At 44.8% G+C, this 18,062-nt stretch overlaps 1 protein-coding gene across 3 annotated transcripts in view; it reads left to right on the top strand.

Moving 5' to 3' along the window:
• The window catches only part of CDH16 (cadherin 16), a 124,742-nt gene extending 108,831 nt beyond the window's left edge, over nt 1-15,911 (top strand). For all 3 annotated transcript variants that reach the window (XM_077453384.1, XM_077453382.1, XM_077453383.1), the window contains 2 exons: nt 13,553-13,669; nt 15,400-15,911. In XM_077453384.1, coding sequence (XP_077309510.1) covers nt 13,553-13,669; nt 15,400-15,497 — 215 coding nt within the window. In that variant the 3' untranslated portion in view covers nt 15,498-15,911. The remainder of the gene's footprint in view (nt 1-13,552; nt 13,670-15,399) is intronic.
• The last annotated feature ends 2,151 nt before the right edge of the window (nt 15,912-18,062 follow it).

Below are 18,062 nucleotides of genomic sequence, written 5' to 3'. Positions count from 1 at the left end.
CTTACTATAGACGCAAACCCCTCCATCCCTTTCTCCTCTAGAACTATATCCTTATAGATCCAAACTCCTCTGTCCCTCTCTCCTTCACAACTGTCCTTTTATATACCCTAACCACCTTCATCCCTCTCTCCTCCATAACTGTCATTCTTTTAGACCCAAAGCCCTCAACCCCTCTCTACTCTAGAACTACAGTGCCTTGAAAAAGTATTCATACCCCTTAAAATTTCCCCCCTTTTGCGATGTGACAACCAAAAACTTAAAATTTCTTTTTATAAGGATTTTATGTGATAGACCAACACAAAGTGGCACATAATTATGAAGTGGAAGGAAAATGATAAATGGTTTTCAAATAGTTTTTACAAATAAATATGTGAAAAGTGTGGTGTGTATTTGTATTCAGCCCCCCTGAGTTAATACTTTGTAGAACGCCTTTTGCTGCAATTACAGCTGTAAGTCTTTTTGGGGGTGTCTCTACCAGCTTTGCGCATCTAGAGTGACATTTCTGCCCATTTTTCCTTGCAAAATAGCTCAAGCTCTGTCAGATTGGATGGAGAGCGTCTGTGAACAGCAATTTTCAAGTCTTGCCACTGATTCTCAATTGGGTTTAGGTCTGGACTTTGACTAGGACATTCTTTACACATAAATATGCTTTGACCTAACCATTCAATTCTAGCTCTGGCTGTATGTTTAGGGTCGTTGTCCTGCTGGAAGGTGAACTTCCACCCCTGGCTCAGGTCTTTTGCAGACTCTAACAGATTTTCTTCTAAGATTGCCCTGTATTTAGTACATGTCTTCTCGCAAACTGCATGCAAACAGGACTTCTTAAGGCTTTCTTTCAACAATGTCTTTCTTCTTGCCATTCTTCCATAAAGGCCAGATTGGTGGAGTACGTGACTAATAGTTGTCTTGTGGACAGATTCTCCCACTTGAGCTGTGGATCTCTGCAGCTCCTCCAGAGTTACCATGGGCCTCTTGACTGCTTCTCTGATTAATGTTCTCCTTGCCTGGCCTGTCAGTTTAGGTGGACGGCCACGTCTTGGTAGGTTTGCAGTTGTGCCATACTATTTCCATTTTCGGATGATGAATTGAACAGTGCTCTGTGAGATGTTTAAAGCTTAGGATATTTTTTTATAACCAAACCCTGCTTTAAACTTCTCCACAACTTTATTTAATTAGGCGACCTCTGAAAGCAATTGGTTCCACTAGATATTAGTTAGGGGTATCAGCGTAAAGGGGGCTGAATTCAAATGCACGCCACACTTTTCAAATATTTATTTGTATAAAATATTGAAAACCATTTATCACTTTCCTTCCACCTCACAATTATTATGTGCCACTTTGGGTTGGTCTATCACATAAAATCCCTATAAAATACATTTACGTTTTTGATTGTAACATGACAAAATGTGGAAAATCAAGGGGTCATTACTTTTTCAAGCGCTGTATACCCTTATAGATCCAAACTCCTCTGTCCCTCTCTCCTCCACAACTGTACTTTTTATATACCCTAACTACCTTCACCCCTTTCTCCTCCACAACTGTCACTCTTTTAGACCCAAACCTCTCCAATCCTCTGTCCTCCCCAACTGCCCTTTCTTTATATCCCTCCACAATGGTCACAAAATTCAACAGCGCCAACAGTCAACCCCATCGTCCCCCTCTCCTCCACCACTGCCCCTCTTATAGGCTCAAACCCCTCCATCCCTCTCCCCTCCACAATGGTCACAAAATTCAACAGCGCCAACAGTCAACCCCATCGTCCCCCTCTCCTCCACCACTGTCCTTCTTATAGACTCAAACCCCTCCATCCCTGTCCCTGCTTTAGACCCAAACACTTTTGTTCTTCCCTCTTCTGTTACTCTTATGTTTAAAGCCTAACTGCAGCCATTGTTTGCACAAACCTTTTTGGGTCTACCAAAATGATCTAATACCATGACTTGCCTAACGTTCTGCTGATTTTCAATTCCGTTTTTCAATTAAAGCGGAGGTCCACCCTAAAGTGGACCTTCCGGTCATTGGAACCCTCCCCCCTCCGGCGCTACAATTGGCACCTTTCAGGGGGGAGGGGGTGCAGGTACCTGTACAGTACAGGTATCTGCACCCACTTCCGGCGTAGATTCTGCAGAAGGTACACCCCTTTCCGCAGAATCCACGCCCCTTTCCGAAGGTCCCCCGCTGCCTGCTGGGAAACACACGGATCCCAGAGACAGCAGGGACCATCCTTATTGCGCAGCGCGACTCGCGCATGCGCAGTAGGGAACCGGGAAATGAAGCCGAAAGGCTCCACTTCCTGATCCCCATACCCAAGATGGCGGCGGCAGCACCCGAGAGACGATCGAGAGATAGGCTTTGGGTGCCGACATCGCGGGCGTGCTGGGCGGGTAAGTGTCATTATTTTAAAAGTTAGCAGCTGCAGTATTTGTAGCTGCTGGCTTTTAAAAAAAAAAAAAACGGCGGACTCCCGGCGGACTCCCGCTTTAAAGTTGAACCCTGCACGAGATTTAAACATGGATTGTGTCAATAATAAAAGGACTCGCCCTATGGACATTATGGGGGCCTGTCTTGAGCTAACCCCCGGATGGGCTCGGGGGACTATGCGATACTGTGCCCACTGGTCTCCTGGTTCGGTTCCCAGTGACTGCCCTACATACGTTGCCTGTTTATTTGACTTTTACCTTGCTTTTCTCCTTTTATTGCTCTGTTTATGTTATGGTGCTGTGAGGTTATTTGAGGTGCTGGCGCCGGGCGCTCGGGATGCAACCCTCACCCCCATGGCGTGGTTGTCACCCGATTGCCCGACTGCCACCTCCCCCCTTCATGGCGGGGGACGGCTGGGGCGTCGTCCTCGTGCCCCTGCCCCACTTGGGGTGGCGGCCGCGGGGGCGACGTCCCGGGCCGGAGCCCTGCCCCCGCACCGCAGATCTCTGCGTGCACTCAGCGTTATTGCTGGTCTATACTTTTCTTTCTTTCTGGTGCTCCACCTTTTCTCCCTCTTTTGTTTCTGTTCTTTCTCGCCCTACTGGCTTCCCTTCCCCCTTCCACCCCCCCCCCCCATTACCATCCCTTCCCTCCTTGATGGTCCTGTCTACCTCAATATTATTGTATCAGGTTTGAGCGGAGCGCGGTTCCTCTATCTGTAACCCCATGGCTACGGTAAATCTTATTTCTTTTAACGTGCGGGGTCTCCATGCCCCCGGAAAGAGACACAACCTGTACACAGAACTGGACCGTCTACGGGGAGATGTGGTTTTCCTTCAGGAAACCCATCTCACCTATACGACGCAGGTCAAATTATACTCCCCCAAATACCCCACGTGGTATTATAGCCTGTCCGATATTTCTAAAGCTAAGGGAGTGGCCGTGGGGTTTCGTAGAGGTACCGCGTTCACCCTGAATTCTATGCTTAGTGACCCAACTGGCCGCTTTTTGTTCCTGCGAGGCACCCTGGGTGGCATGACCTGTACCCTGGCTACCCTTTATTCCCCCAACAGAGACCAGGCGGGTTTTATTGCATCTACGCTTACTTCGTTGCGAGACTTCGCGCGTGGGTGCGTGATCCTGGCAGGAGACTTCAATATTGCACTTGAACCCACCCTGCATACTTCCAGGGGGGGATCGACCCTGTCCCATAACAAGCTGAGGTTCATTCGTGCACGGCTTACTGAGGCTCAGATGATGGATGCCTGGCGGATCATGCACCCACGCGAACGAGATTTCACCTACTATTCGGCGGTACATCGGACATACTCTAGAATCGATTTGTGCCTGATAGATCACCGACATCTGCCGTTACTAGTGCGGTCGCGTATAGAAACGTCCCCCCTGTCGGACCATGCCCCGATTTCGCTTACCCTAAAAGTGCAGTCAATCCCACTTAAATCTGCTAATTGGAAATTGAATGAAAATCTGATTTTGGAGGAGATAGATAAAAAAATGATAGGTGAGGAACTAGACGATTATTTTAAAACCAATGCGGACACCGAAGTTTCCCCCGGTACGTTATGGGAGGCTCATAAAGCCTTTATTAGAGGTAAACTTATTGAACTGGGCGCCAGGAAAAAGAGAGAATGGACAGCACAACAGGACGCCCTCATACAGGATATTAGGAAGCTGGAACAGCAACACAAGCGGAGCCAGACTCTGGCCCTCTTCCATACCCTGACGGAGAAACGGGAGGCCTTAAAAGCCCTATTACATTTAGACCATAAGAGACGTTCGCGACTGGTATCCCAGCGTTTCTATGAATGGGGGATAGACCTAGTAAGCTGCTCGCTAACTCTGTGAGGCAGCGGAAGGCAGCTGCCTTCATCTCTAAAATTAAGACCCCTCTAGGATCGATGGCTTATGACACCCCGCACATTGCCAAAGAATTTAGGGATTTTTATCAACGTCTTTATAGTGTCTCCCAGGGGGCTACGGATGGCAACATCCGGAGTTCGCTCATCCAGGCATACCTGGCCAAAGCTGAGCTCCCGCAGCTCCCTCCGGAGACTCTTGCATCTTTAGAGGGGGAGTTCACCCCGGTGGAGTTGCTGAGTGCTCTGAAGGGCATGGCGAATGGGAAGGCAGTGGGCCCTGATGGCTTTCCGGTGTCTTACTACCGTTCTTATGCTGATATCCTATTCCCACACTTGACCAATTATGCTAATGTAACGTTAACCTGGGGGACTCTCCGACCGGAAACTGTGCATGCCCATATCACTGTAATTCCTAAGGTAGAGAAGGACCCGACCGATTGTGCGAGTTATCGCCCCATCTCATTATTGAATATCGACGCAAAAATTTATGCTAAAGCCATTGCGAATAGGTTGCTCCCCCTGGTCCCGAGATGGATATCGGGGGACCAGACGGGTTTTATACCAGGGAGGGAGGCACGTGACAACTCCCTGCGCACCATCTCCCTGATGGCACACGTACGTCGACTCTCCCAGCCCACCCTGCTATTGTCCACGGATGCTGAAAAAGCGTTTGACAGGGTGGACTGGGAGTATCTTATGGCAATGTTGTCTCATTTAGGCATCGGCCCTATCCTCCGGTCTCAGATGGCGGCTCTGTATTGCCATCCCACGGCTCAAATACGAATCAACGGCACGCTTAGTGACTCCTTCACTCTACATAACGGTACGCGCCAGGGCTGCCCGCTCTCCCCAATCCTCTTTGCAATCTCCCTAGAGCCTTTTCTCTCCATCGTTCGACGTAACCCAAACATACATGGTATATCGGTCGGGAACACGGAACATAAATACGCGGCATACGCAGACGATGTCCTATTCTATATACAACAGCCCCTGATTACCCTCCCCAATCTCATATCTGAATTTATGGCTTACGGTAAGGTTTCTAATTTTAAAATTAATATGGCCAAATCTGAAATACTGAACGTTTCGGTCCCCACGACCGCCACATCCCATATGAAACAAAGTTTCCCCTTTACCTGGCAGACACAGCATATGACGTATCTCGGTATTCAACTGACTCCCAACCCACTCGCCCTCTTCCACGCAAATTTCCTGCCACTCCTCAACGCCATAAGGTCTGATATCCAGAAATGGTCACAATTGAATCATTCCTGGTTGGGAAGAATTGGGTTGGTCAAAATGAATCTGCTACCCAGGGTGCTTTTCATGTTTCAAATGATCCCATTTGGGATACCGGTTGGTTTTTTCACATTATTGAATTCGTTGGTTTATAGATATGTCTGGAACAGGAAGAAGCCCAGACTCCCCAGGTCCTTGCTCGTACGATCAAGGTCCGACGGGGGTCTAGCAATGCCAGACTTCCGGCTCTACTTCCGCGCCATAGTGTTGGCCCGGTTGTCAGACTGGAAGTATAACATTCGTACTAAATTGTGGGTTGCATTAGAAACTGAACTCAGTGGTACCGACCTCTCTAAACAAATGTGGATTCCAAGGAAATATAGAGCCTTCTCTGCCAACTTGTCACCATTGACAAGCTCTTCTCTTATGGTTTGGGACTCTTTGTGTAAAGCCCAGGGATGGGCCTATAATTCTCCACTACTACCCCTGTCTGGACACAACTATTTCCCCCCTGGCAACATTGACCTGTACTCACGCTCCTCCTGGCACCTGGGGACTAGAACTCTCTTGTGTCAAGTCGCTGGCCCTTCTGGCACTTTTCCACTCCCTGCCATTATGGGGGACTCGCATATCTCTTCTATGGACCGTTGGAAATATCAACAACTGGCAGCCTCTGTATCCTCGCTGCCCAAGCCTTTGCGCTCTATAATAACCTCACCCCCTTGGAGACCGCTTTCTCGGAGGACCAACCCATTGAGAAACCCATTTCATACTTTTATCATGCCCTACTATCCTTGATGTCTACTACCACACCTACTTTCATACATAACTGGGAAATGGATCTCCATAAGGAACTTACCACCCACCAAAAATCTACGGTCCTCAACATGGCGCATACTGCCTCTGGTTCCTCGAAAATGGCGGAGGTGGCTTATAAATTACTGACCAGGTGGCATTACACACCCGTGATCTTACACAAGGTCTTCCCCCAAGTTTCGCCGCTTTGTTGGAGGGAATGTGGCGAGGAGGCTACTCATGCCCACATCTGGTGGTCCTGCCCTAGGATCCGACCATTTTGGCTGGCGGTCTTGCATTGGATCCACCAGATTCAGGGCTGGGAGGTACCTAATGACCCATGGTATGTCTTGCTCCATTGTTCGGGGGAACCAGCAGGCTCATATAAAAACTCTATCACACCTCATCTCCTTAATGCCGCTAAAACACTCATCCCACAATTTTGGAAGCAGAGAAAGGTCCCGACGCTTCGGCATTGGCTAATTAAAGTTGACAATATTTATGCTATGGAAGACTTGACTCTCTCCCTGCGTGACAAGGCCGATTTAGCGCACAAAATATGGGCCTGCTGGGTCGCCTTTAAATATTCTTCTGCCTATGCGGATATTATGTCTCAACCTGTATGATTCTCAACAGTTTTTTTGACATATGTGTATTGAGGATGCCCTCTGAGAAGACAGGTTCACAGGCCACCTTCATCCCCCCCCCCCCCTGCCCTCCCTACTCCCCTCTCTTTCTCCTCAGCACTCTGCACTCCTGCTTTTCTCTTTTTCTAACCTTTCTCTTTTCTAATCTGTTATAGTCTTTATTCCTATATATTGGAAAGAGGGATATACTCGTCTGTACCTCATTGCCTACCTAAAAGGAATATGTATATATTACGTGGCTGTTTTCTCCTGATAACAGTGTGTTTTCCTATACTGTGTATGCTTCTTTCCTTCAATAAAAGTTTATTAAACAAAATAATAAAAGGACTCAAAAGGGCAGAATTACCAGGCTACAGGGGCGGACTGACCATTGGTCCACTCGGGCACTACCCGAGGGCCCCGTGCCACTAGGGGGCCACATCAGGGTTGCTAGCCTCTGTAAAACCAGGGACAGTATGTAAAAATCTGTGATTTTTTTACATCTGTCTCTGAAATGTCCCTTACCGACATCCTTTTTGGTCTAAAAATCCTTAGATTATAGCTACCCCACCTCTCCAGTACCTTCTCAGCCAATAGAAACATTCTTGTGTATACAGTGTGATTGTATACTGTGTGTGCGTGTGTATACTGTGTGGTCCCATAATGTTTGATTGCCTGGGGGCCCCATAATCTCCTATTGCCCGGGGGCCCCATGTGTTGTCAGTCCACCCCTACCAGGCTATGTTAGTCAAACATTATGTATGAAATATCTTCTGAGTTAGTAAGATAGCATGATCAAGGGTCATCATGGGACATGGCTCAAGCCCTGATGAAGGGGAGGTGTATGGAGCATCTAAAACATATTGGCTGTTTTATGGGATCATATGATGGATCATTGAACCTACTTGGGCTCTTTCACCATTTGGTCTAACCTGCTCGTTGTGTTTTTACATTTGGAATCATTTTTCCGCACGGTGGGGGAGCCTGGCTTCATCAGCCCCCCATCAACCAGTGAGTTGACTGAATATTTCTATTTTTCTCCATTTTACTGAATGAGTCACTTTCGCGGCTCCCCTTGTATATCTGTTTTTTTGGGTTTCACTCCCGCTGACAGCTGTGAGGGACCTTGTCTGTATTCTTCTATGTACTTGTCACCCAGCTCACCCCTCCCCCCTCCATTGCCGCTATTAAGGGCGATTATAAAATAATCTTCAGAAAATTGAAGTGCTCCACAATGTGCGCTAATCGTATCTCATTATTCTCTCCTGAAAGGGTGACTCAGACGCTTTCCCAGAGTTCCCTGCAGCACCTTGTAAATGGCATATGTAACAATTAAAATATTTTATGTTTTTTTTTCTTCTATCCACGAGGCCTCTTCAGCCCATGACAGGTGACTGGCGGCCGACGGGAACATGTGAGGGCAATCCGAGAGCGAGGTCTAACTGATGTGGTTCTCTGAATGGGGGATATCAAGAATAAGGCAAAAAGAAATCAGTTTATTGATTTTAAAACAACGCCTGATTAATTTCCCTGATTAAAGGGAAATAGAAAAAACTAAAACTAAAATAATCCCACATATAGCGGTGCAGAGCTATTCATTCTGTGAAAGTGCATCTACACATGTTCTGTGTAAATAGGGGCAAAATCAAATGTTATTAGGCTATTTTCCCTCCAGGCTGAATGTCATTCATTCATTAACCACTACAATACAGGGCACTTTCGCCCCCTTCCTTCCCAGCCCAATTTTCAGCTTTCATCTCTCTAGCGCTTTCAGTGATAATTGCGCGGTCATGCTATACGGTACACAAATGAAATTTTTATCATTTTGTTCGCACAAATAGAGCTTTATTTTGGTGTTATTTATTCACGACTCCGTTTTTTATTTTTTGCGATATAAGCGCAAAAAAAGCGAAAATTTGGAAAAAAAACAATATTTTCTTTTTTCTATTTTAAAAGAAATCCAATAAAATCAAATATTGTCAAAAATTTAAGCCAAAATGTATTCTGCTACATGTTTTTGGTAAAAAAAATTCCGTTAAGTGTATAATAATTGGTTTGTGTGATCACGGACATATTTACGCAAATGATCATGTACATATGTGTGCAGGTGATCACGTACATATGTGTGCAGATAATCATTGGGACATGTGATTTTAGTGGGACATATGTGGGGGATGTGTTTTTATTGTTAGGGACATGTGTTTTTATTATTTGGGGACATGTATGTTTTGGGGACATGTGTGTTTTGGGGACATATGTGGGGACTGTGTTTATACTGTGTGGTGTGTTGTGTGTTTACACTAGACTGATGATCAGTGAGTAAAAAGCTGTAAAAAAACAGCTCATACTCACTGATCATCAGCCGGCTGCAGCGATCTGATCTCCTCTCCTCAGCGATGACTTCTGTGTGAGGAGAGGAGGAGCCGTTTGCCTAGCAACCGGCTGCTTGTTTACATCACATGATGGCCGTGATTGGACACGGCCGTCATGTGATCAGGAGGGCCAATCACAGAGCCCTCCTGCCGATCTGCGATGCGCCGTGTCCGGGTGACACGAGCACATCGGGATCGCGCTGCTGCGCGGGCACGATCCCGCTCCTTCTGAAGGACGTTCCTGAACGTCCTATCAGAAGTAGACGGCTCCCACCCAGCCGTATATGTGTGCATTGGCCGGGTGGGAAGTGGTTAAAAATCATGACCACTAGATTGAGCTGACAATCAAAGCAAATAAGTATTTATAGGCATATAACACGCACAGGCATATAACACACACCTTCATTTTAGGAGGGAAGTTTCAGGAAAAAAACATACATTTTAAATAAATAACTTTCAAGCAAAATAAGAGTCAGTGCCCATCAATGCAGCCTCACCATTGCCCATCTGCAGCCTGATCAATGCCATCTGCAGCCTCACAATTGACCATTAATGCAGCTTGATCAATGCCCATCTGCGGTCTCTCAATTGCCCATCAATGCAGCCTGATCAATGCCCATCTACAGCCCCACAATTGCCCATCAATGCAGCTTGATCAATGCCCATATACAGCCTCATCATTGGTATGAATGCAGCCTGAGCAATGCCCATCTGCAGCCTCACATCAGATTACTGCTGCCTCAGAGGGGACAGGTAGGGGGGTGGTATTACATTTCAGATGACATACAGCGAGAATCTCCTATTTACTCGGCTGCCTCTTTAATACAAAGTCCCGCCTCCTGGACCAGCCTCTATGATAGACAGAACAGTGGTCCAATGCTGGCACAGGAGACGGGACTTCCTATTACAGAGGCTAAGAAATTACGAGTATAGCCTCTGGTAGATATAAAAAATATCAAGTACCATCATCCAGGAGTTTTTAGAAATCAAGAGGTTTGGTGTGGGGGTATTGGAGTAGCCGTTCACGCTACCTTCCTATTACCGACCCAGACCAATAAATAGTGTTTGGACTATACCGGTACTTTATATATAAAAAGGAAGAGATAATAATAAAAATTAACAAATGTTTAATAAATACAAAAGAAAAAGAACAAAATACAAAACATCATGAATAAAATCATAATACACCCCAGAGCATTTAGCATATACAGATACTCGTAAAAGAGTTCAGTTCTGGTGGCGTACAAGGTCTCCTCTACTAGTTTTGTGGATCATCCGCTTCTTCAGGAGGATATCTATATAAATTGTAATGAACAATATACAAGTCATTAACAATCAGCCAGTTCATGTATATAAAAAAATTAAATAAATTGAAACATTGTTTAGCCAGTAGTTATATAGAATAGTGTCAAGGGAAATATAAGGAGATTAACTCACCCAAAGGTTCAAAGAAGGGTAAAATTAAACAAATTGCAGGTAGGTGGACCCCTATATTCCCCCTATGGCCGAATTTCTGGCACTTCGGGACTTGATGCTTCTCTATGATGAGGGCGATATGAAAAGACTCCTATTCTTCCCTTTCTCAAACCCCTCATTTACCTCAATCGACTTCTGTTAAAAGACCTGAGTTGACTCTTAAAAAATTCCGATTACCTTCCCATAGGTTTCCCGATCTTACGACATGCCCTGCCATTTGGGCCTTCCTCCAAGCCACCATTAAGGACCTTAAAAGGCAACAATGGTATAAAGTTAGCCCTAATTTAGACCATTGACAGTCTCGGGCACTTAGATCTTTACAAAGACATACAGACCCGGTTGTGAAACCATCTGATAAAGGTGGAAATATTGTCCTCATGACACATAACCAATATCAAACTATGTGCATGACTATTCTTAACAACCGCACTTGGTATCAACCAATCGATCAATCTGTCACTATGCTATTCCATCAGGAGCTCTGTGCCCTTTGCACTGAGGCCCATGTCCTATACCTCATTGACAAGGACACTTTGGAGTTCCTGGTCCCCAAATTTCCGATTGTCCCTACCTTCTATGTCCGCCCCAAAACACACAAAAATTTGCAACTTCCCCCAGGCAGACCAATTGTCTCAGGGATGGGTTCATTAACAGACAACGCTAGTAAGCTAGTAGATGCCTGTTTGATGTCCCATGTAAGAAGCTTACCTTCCTACATTAAGGATACCACAGATTTGCTACAACACTTGGATGGGATCCAGATCCCTCCGGACACCCTCCTCGTGGCAATAGATATCGAGGCTCTATACTCGAGTATCCCCCACGAGTTGGGCATCCGGACGGCTGGATCTTTCCATAGACGAACAGGACATGACTACATGGTCCTTTAATACATTTATTTTGTCTCTTTTGGAATTTATCCTTAAAAATAATTTCTTTATATTCAACAGTCAATATTATTTACAGGCCCAAGGTGTCGCTATGGGCACTTCGTGTGCACCTGCATATGCGAACCTATATTTGGGTGGTTGGGAGAGACAGGTCTATTCCTGTGATCGACTTGCCCCCTTCCTGGAGGATACACTCTTATGGTATCGTTATTTGGATGACCTATTTTTGGTCTGGACGGGGACAAAGGAAAGACTATTACAATTCATACAGGAATTAGGCAACAATGACTACTGGCTAAACAATGCTTCAATTTATTAATTTTTTTTATATACATGAACTGTTAATGACTTGTATTCTGTTCATTACAATTTATATAGATATCCTCCTGAAGAAGCGCATGATCCACGAAACTAGTAGAGGAGACCTTGTACGCCACCAGAACTGAACTCTTTTACGAGTATCTGTATATGCTAAATGCTCTGGGATGTATTATGATTTTACTCATGATGTTTTGTATTTTGTTCTTTTTCTTTTGTATTTATTAAACATTTGTTAATTTTTATTATTATCTCTTCCTTTTTATATATAAAGTACCGGTATAGTCCAAACACTATTTATTGGTCTGGGTCGGTTATAGGAAGGTAGCGTGAACGGCTACTCCAATACCCCCACACTAAACTCTTGATTTCTATTACAGAGGCTACTGAGTAAACAGGAGATTCTCGCTGTATGTAATCTGATGGTGCTCGTCCCGCCCCTCTCCCCGTTCCCCCCTAGGTGGCCCAAATTGCAGTATTGGAGTATAACACGCACACACTATTTGCACCCAATTTTCAGGGTGAAAAAGTGAGTGTTATACGCCAATAAATACAGTAAGTATTTATTAAGGTACAAAGCTCCATCTAGTGGCCATAGTGCGGTATATTCCTGATTCACTCTAGCTGAATAAATAACATTTAACCTGGAGAGAAAATAGAATAGCAACATTTGACTTTGGCCCCATTGCTACAGAACAAAAGTGCATTTCACAGAACAAATAGCCTTGCAAATTTCTATACGCTTCATAAAGCCTGTCTTCCAATGTTACGCCCCCGGCCATCAGCTATATTTATGTAAAAAGTGCTATGGATAAATACCTGAACTCCTGTTATCCATTGCATAGCTGACATTTTCCATTGGCTGCTTCAGCCTCTCCCCATAACTTGTTTTGGTTTTCTAATGCCGCGTACACACGGCCGGACTTTCTGGCAGAAAAGGTCCAACGGTCTTCCTGGCAGAGTTCCGACGGACTTCTTACCGAACGGACTTGCCCACACAAAGTCCGTTCGTTTTGAACGTGATGACGTAAGACGGGACTAGAAAAGGAAGTTCAATAGCCAGTAGCCAATAGCTGCCTTTGCGCCGTATTTGGTCTGTCGGACCAGCATACAGACGAACGGTTTTCCCGATAGGAATTGATTCCGTCGAAAGATTTGAAACATGTTCTATTTCTAGATCCATCTGAATTTTTGAAGAAAAAAGTCTGATGAAGCCCACACACAAACGGAATATGCGACGGAATGATTCCATCAGACCTTTTCTGCTGGAAAGTAAAGTCGTGTGTATGCGGCATAAGGCTCTGACGGTCTCATATTTCAGATATTAGGTGTAGCCTTTATCCAGGCATGTGTATGCAAACGTGAATGGAAATCACAGGTAAATATATGGGGAATGAGAGTCTCGCTTCTCATGGGGGACACTGGCAAGACCAGTGGAGGAGATTCTGCATACAGCCTTCATTGTGATTGTTAAAGACACGTTATTTCATCGGGATTTGGTTTGGTTCTGCTTTTAATGCTCTTCTTCTGTCCCCCAGTTTTGGTCTGTCATTGTAACAACAGAGCTGTATGCAAGGTGGACGTCGACAAGATGCCAGGCATGCCAACGCTATCCTCCGCATTGGGCATCCTCCTGGGCACACTGGGGGCGATAGGTAGGTACCAGATGTGTGCTATGGAAACTGAGCTATTTGATTGGTTTAATCTATTAATGGACAACCTTTCAGCTGCCAGACAACAAGGGTGTGCACCCCAAAGCTCAAACACAGAGCAACAGAGGCAGTGGCTAGGGGTATGCACATGCCATGGCTGTGATGCTATATAGAGTAAAGCAATATTTTTTGCAATTTAGATTTTTTTTACTTTGATTTGTTTTTTAATTTTTATTTATTTATTTTTACAGTGCACTTTTGGGGGGGGGGGGGCTTTGGTGAAATATCAGGGTTCTAAACAGACCCCCAATGTCTCACAGTTAAGACTCAGCCTCCGCTGCACAGATGAATGAATAGGAAGCAGTTACAGGCTTCCTATTCATTTACAAACTGAAGCATAGTAAACACAGTTTACTATACTTCAGTTATGAATGGACACAAGAGCAATTGGTACTGACTGCTCACTGTATTTATTCAGAAAAGGAAGGGACTAGTAAATTACGTTATTTTCTTTAGCTGTGCTGGAGGGAGGAAGATGAGGAGAAGTTGGTAGTGCTGCAGGGAGAAGAACAAGATGATTGGTGTCTGCAATAAGGCAGTCCAACCAGTCCTCCTGCTCGGCAGGTGCCCAAGCCCACCTTTTGAACTACTAGGACTTGGGCCCGATACAGGAGGGCCGGCTGTACTGCCTTATCAGTGGCCCTAGCGCAGGGGGTGATTAGGGTGTGCCCAGGCACACTCAGCACACCCCCTACACACGCCTATGGTTCCAGCATGTTCTTTGAGCTTTCCAATGGTCAGATCTTTTGGTCCTGCCCAGGAATCTGTAGATGTTTTTGGAGAATTGAATTGCTTTTGAAAAAAATATTTTATTTAACCCTCGCACAATGAGTGAGAGAGGGTAGGCAGGAGAGGTGGCTGCCTTGGGTTCTTCAAAAATAAAAAGGGGGGGGCAAAAAGGGCACAACCTACAGCCCAGATAGCAAGCATAACGCCACAAATTTGTGGCAGTGTTGAATTGCAAGTCTATTAACTTGCTATACATTTTCACTTTGTAGCAAATTTGCATGACAAGCCTCTAGCAAGAACAAAGTTGCAGTGTTGAGTCTACAGCAAGAGCTCTGCAAGTCAAGTCACAGTGACCCCTGTGGTGAGAGGACTGTTGCACAACATAACTGAACCAGAACTTGCAGCAGACTTGCAGAATGTTTGCAAAGAAAGTTGCTCTTGGGTCATGCAATGCGGACTTGCTGCAATTGTGCAACAAACTTGTGAAGCCTGGCAAGTCTAGCAAGAGCTTAGCAAGTCATTTTCAAACTTGCAGCACAATTGCTTGCTATCTGGGAACTTACACCGATCACAAAAGTAAAGAAAAAGAAAGTTGATCACACTCCAATGGCCAGGGAGTTCCAATGTTTATTGCATATACTCCATGTCACAAAAAACATCACAGTTCCAGGTAACAAGAAGACAGGAAACAGCACTTAACGCGTTTCTTGCAGAATGCACTTAATCATGACCACATCACTCACAGCTTATGGAGGGGGTGCACTTTGGCCTTTTTACATTGGGCGCTGCCCCACCCCTGCTCAGCAGGGATCATTGGTGTTGAAATAAATGGAGCTGTGCCCCACCTGGTAATAGGGAACACATGAACTTTTCTTATTGGACTTTGGAAAAGCTGTTCTTATCACTGCTATGTACTAATATATCTGATATTGTCCCCATTGCAGGGATCATCCTCATCATTATCTTCAGTCATTTGGCACTCTCAGCACCTCGCCATAAGGCAGGAACAACGGACGACATTCCGCTGAAGAGCGCAATTTGAAGACCTATAGTTATAAGTTGGAGCGTTTTGTACCGTTTCCCTCCAGCGGCAAAATAGTTTGTGTTTGGCTGCCTGTGGTTCTGATTAACCCTAAAATAACGCCCAATTTGTTCACAGATTCAATATGGCTGAACGCTGCTTATTGAATACGGCCCCTCCCAGGGGAAGTATTGATACATAGGAATGTTAATATGCACAGAATAAAAAATATTTGTCAGCCAGAGGTCTAGGGGTCAAGGCACCACATGCCATAAACTAGAAAATACACATGGAATACAGAGTGGGGACTTTTAGGGTGCCAGACAGAGATAGTATACTACATCATATTTTAAAATTCATATAAAATTTTATTGAGTACATTAAAAGATACTTTAAAAAAAAAATAGAATTTGAATAAAGATCACATGCAATCCAGGTATATATTACAGCGATTATTGCTCAACATGTTTCGCCAAAAGGTGATTTCTTCAGGAGACTTTTAATTTACTGTACTGGATGTTCACTGTAGACAAAAAGAATACAGATTTAAACACAATATCACATGGGGCCATGCAGCCCTGTTATATATGTTTCATACATAATTAATTCATATTACACCAAAGTTACAATGAATCACCTGAAGGAGCTTCAGAGAGCTGATGATGTTACAACCTCTGCAAATCCGAGCAGACTTTGTATTCATTGATAGAATACATCACTCGCCGTGATTGGCTCAACACGGTATACTGTATGTAGCCGATGCTACATACAGTACTACCGCACATCTAGCGGGTGGCATTTTATACCGGCGTATAAGACGACCCCCCATTTTTGGGAAATATTTTTAAGTATAAAAGGTCATCTTATACGCCGGAAAATACGGCAATGTGCATTATTATGATTGCTATGTGATTCCCTCCACTCCATAGACTGCTGCAGCCTCCCCTTCTATACCCCATGATTGTGTTATAACATATAGCACTACCTGGATAGGAGCTGCTGGATAGGATGGGTCCTCTGTTCTTTCCCTTGACCTTCTCAAGAACTAGGTAAGCATAAAATGGGTTAACAATGGTAATAACACAATCTAGCATACAAAGTGATAAACAGTAAGGACTAGACATAAGATGACATTTGGCATCCGGACCAGCATAGAGAGTAGCAAGACCACCTCAAGTGCAGCAGTGAGCAGTAATAAAGTTTAATCTACCGAGTGCTGGAACTATACTGCCAGAGCGCACTCATGGCGGCAATACTAGTCCTAGACGAGTATTCACTGTCCAAAAGAAAAGGAGGATGGTAGTCTGAACGAAGGGGGCTTGCAGAATATTTTTTATGGGAGGAGCAATCCTTTGAGATGTTCTTCTGCCGGTTATTGTTGGGGCCCTTTAAGAGTGTCATTGCATGCTTCCAGTTGACCTACATGCAGTATAGGTACAGTATAGGTATGGTATAGTATCAGCACAGGTGCAAGGTAGACGTGGTTCAGGTGCAACAAAAGGTTCTGTATAAGGTAGTATAGGGTTTGTATAAGTACAGTCTGTGGTTGCAATAAGTGCGGTATAGGGTGAAGTTGGTTTCCTACTGTCGGTGGTTCAGCCCCTGCTAGCAGTATGGGCGAATAGCCTTTTCACCAGTCCCTAGGATGTTGCAGTGACCTCATGCTGTAGAAGGGGGGCGGTGAGAAGCATAGAGTTAGTGGACGCTCCAGTCTCCCTGCTGTGGCGGTGCAGGCCCTGTGATGTGGGCGGTGCTGTGATGCCCCAGGTGTCCTCACTCCGTGTCAAGCTTGTATCTATGCTGGTATGGTCTCCCACTGGAAGCATGATATCCAGACAGAGTTGCTCTCCCTCTAACTCCCTCAGTGCCAGGAGGAATAGCTTTCCCAGACAGTTTAATAAACATCGTCTCTCTACTCCTCCTACTGCACAGTCCATGTTGGGATCTGTAGTGTAACTAGGGTTTCCTCCTGTTCGGGATTCACCCGGACAGTCTGCTTGACTGAAACCCGGACACATGATTCAAAACCCAGACTTTCCGACATTATTCAGACAGGCCTGTGGCTTGGATCAGGGCCTGACCGGAGGGTGAGGGGACACTATGCGTGCATTACTATTCTCTTTAGAGTGCCCAAAGGTGCCCCAGGTCTGTTACAAATTACAATCCTATAGTGTATACTAAAAAACAAAAAAAATCACTGTGCGCCATTAACCACTTTCAGACCGGACCATTTTGCTGGTAAATGACCAGAGGTCTTTTTACACTTTGGCACTGCGCTGCTTTAACTGGTAATTGCGCGGTCATGCAATGTTGTACCCAAACAAAATTTGCGTCCTTTTCTTCCCACAAATAGAGCTTTCTTTTGATGGTATTTGATTGCCTCTGCGATTTTTATTTTTTGCGATATAAACGTAAAAAGACTGCAAATTTTGAAAAAAAATGATATTTTCTACTTTTTGTTATTAGAAAAATCCAATAAACTCAATTTTAGTCATACATTTAGGCCAAAATGTATTCAGCCACATGTCTTTGGTAAAAAAAAAGTCAATAATTGTATATTTATTGGTTTGCGCAAAAGTTGTCACA

This window comes from Lithobates pipiens, unplaced genomic scaffold, assembly GCF_037356315.1.
Source record: "Lithobates pipiens isolate NorthernLeopardFrog02 unplaced genomic scaffold, aLitPip1_a1.2 Scaffold_10, whole genome shotgun sequence".
Lineage (NCBI taxonomy): Eukaryota > Metazoa > Chordata > Amphibia > Anura > Ranidae > Lithobates > Lithobates pipiens.
The sequence above is the reverse complement of the archived record's forward strand: the minus strand, read 5'-3'. Positions and strand labels throughout refer to the sequence as shown.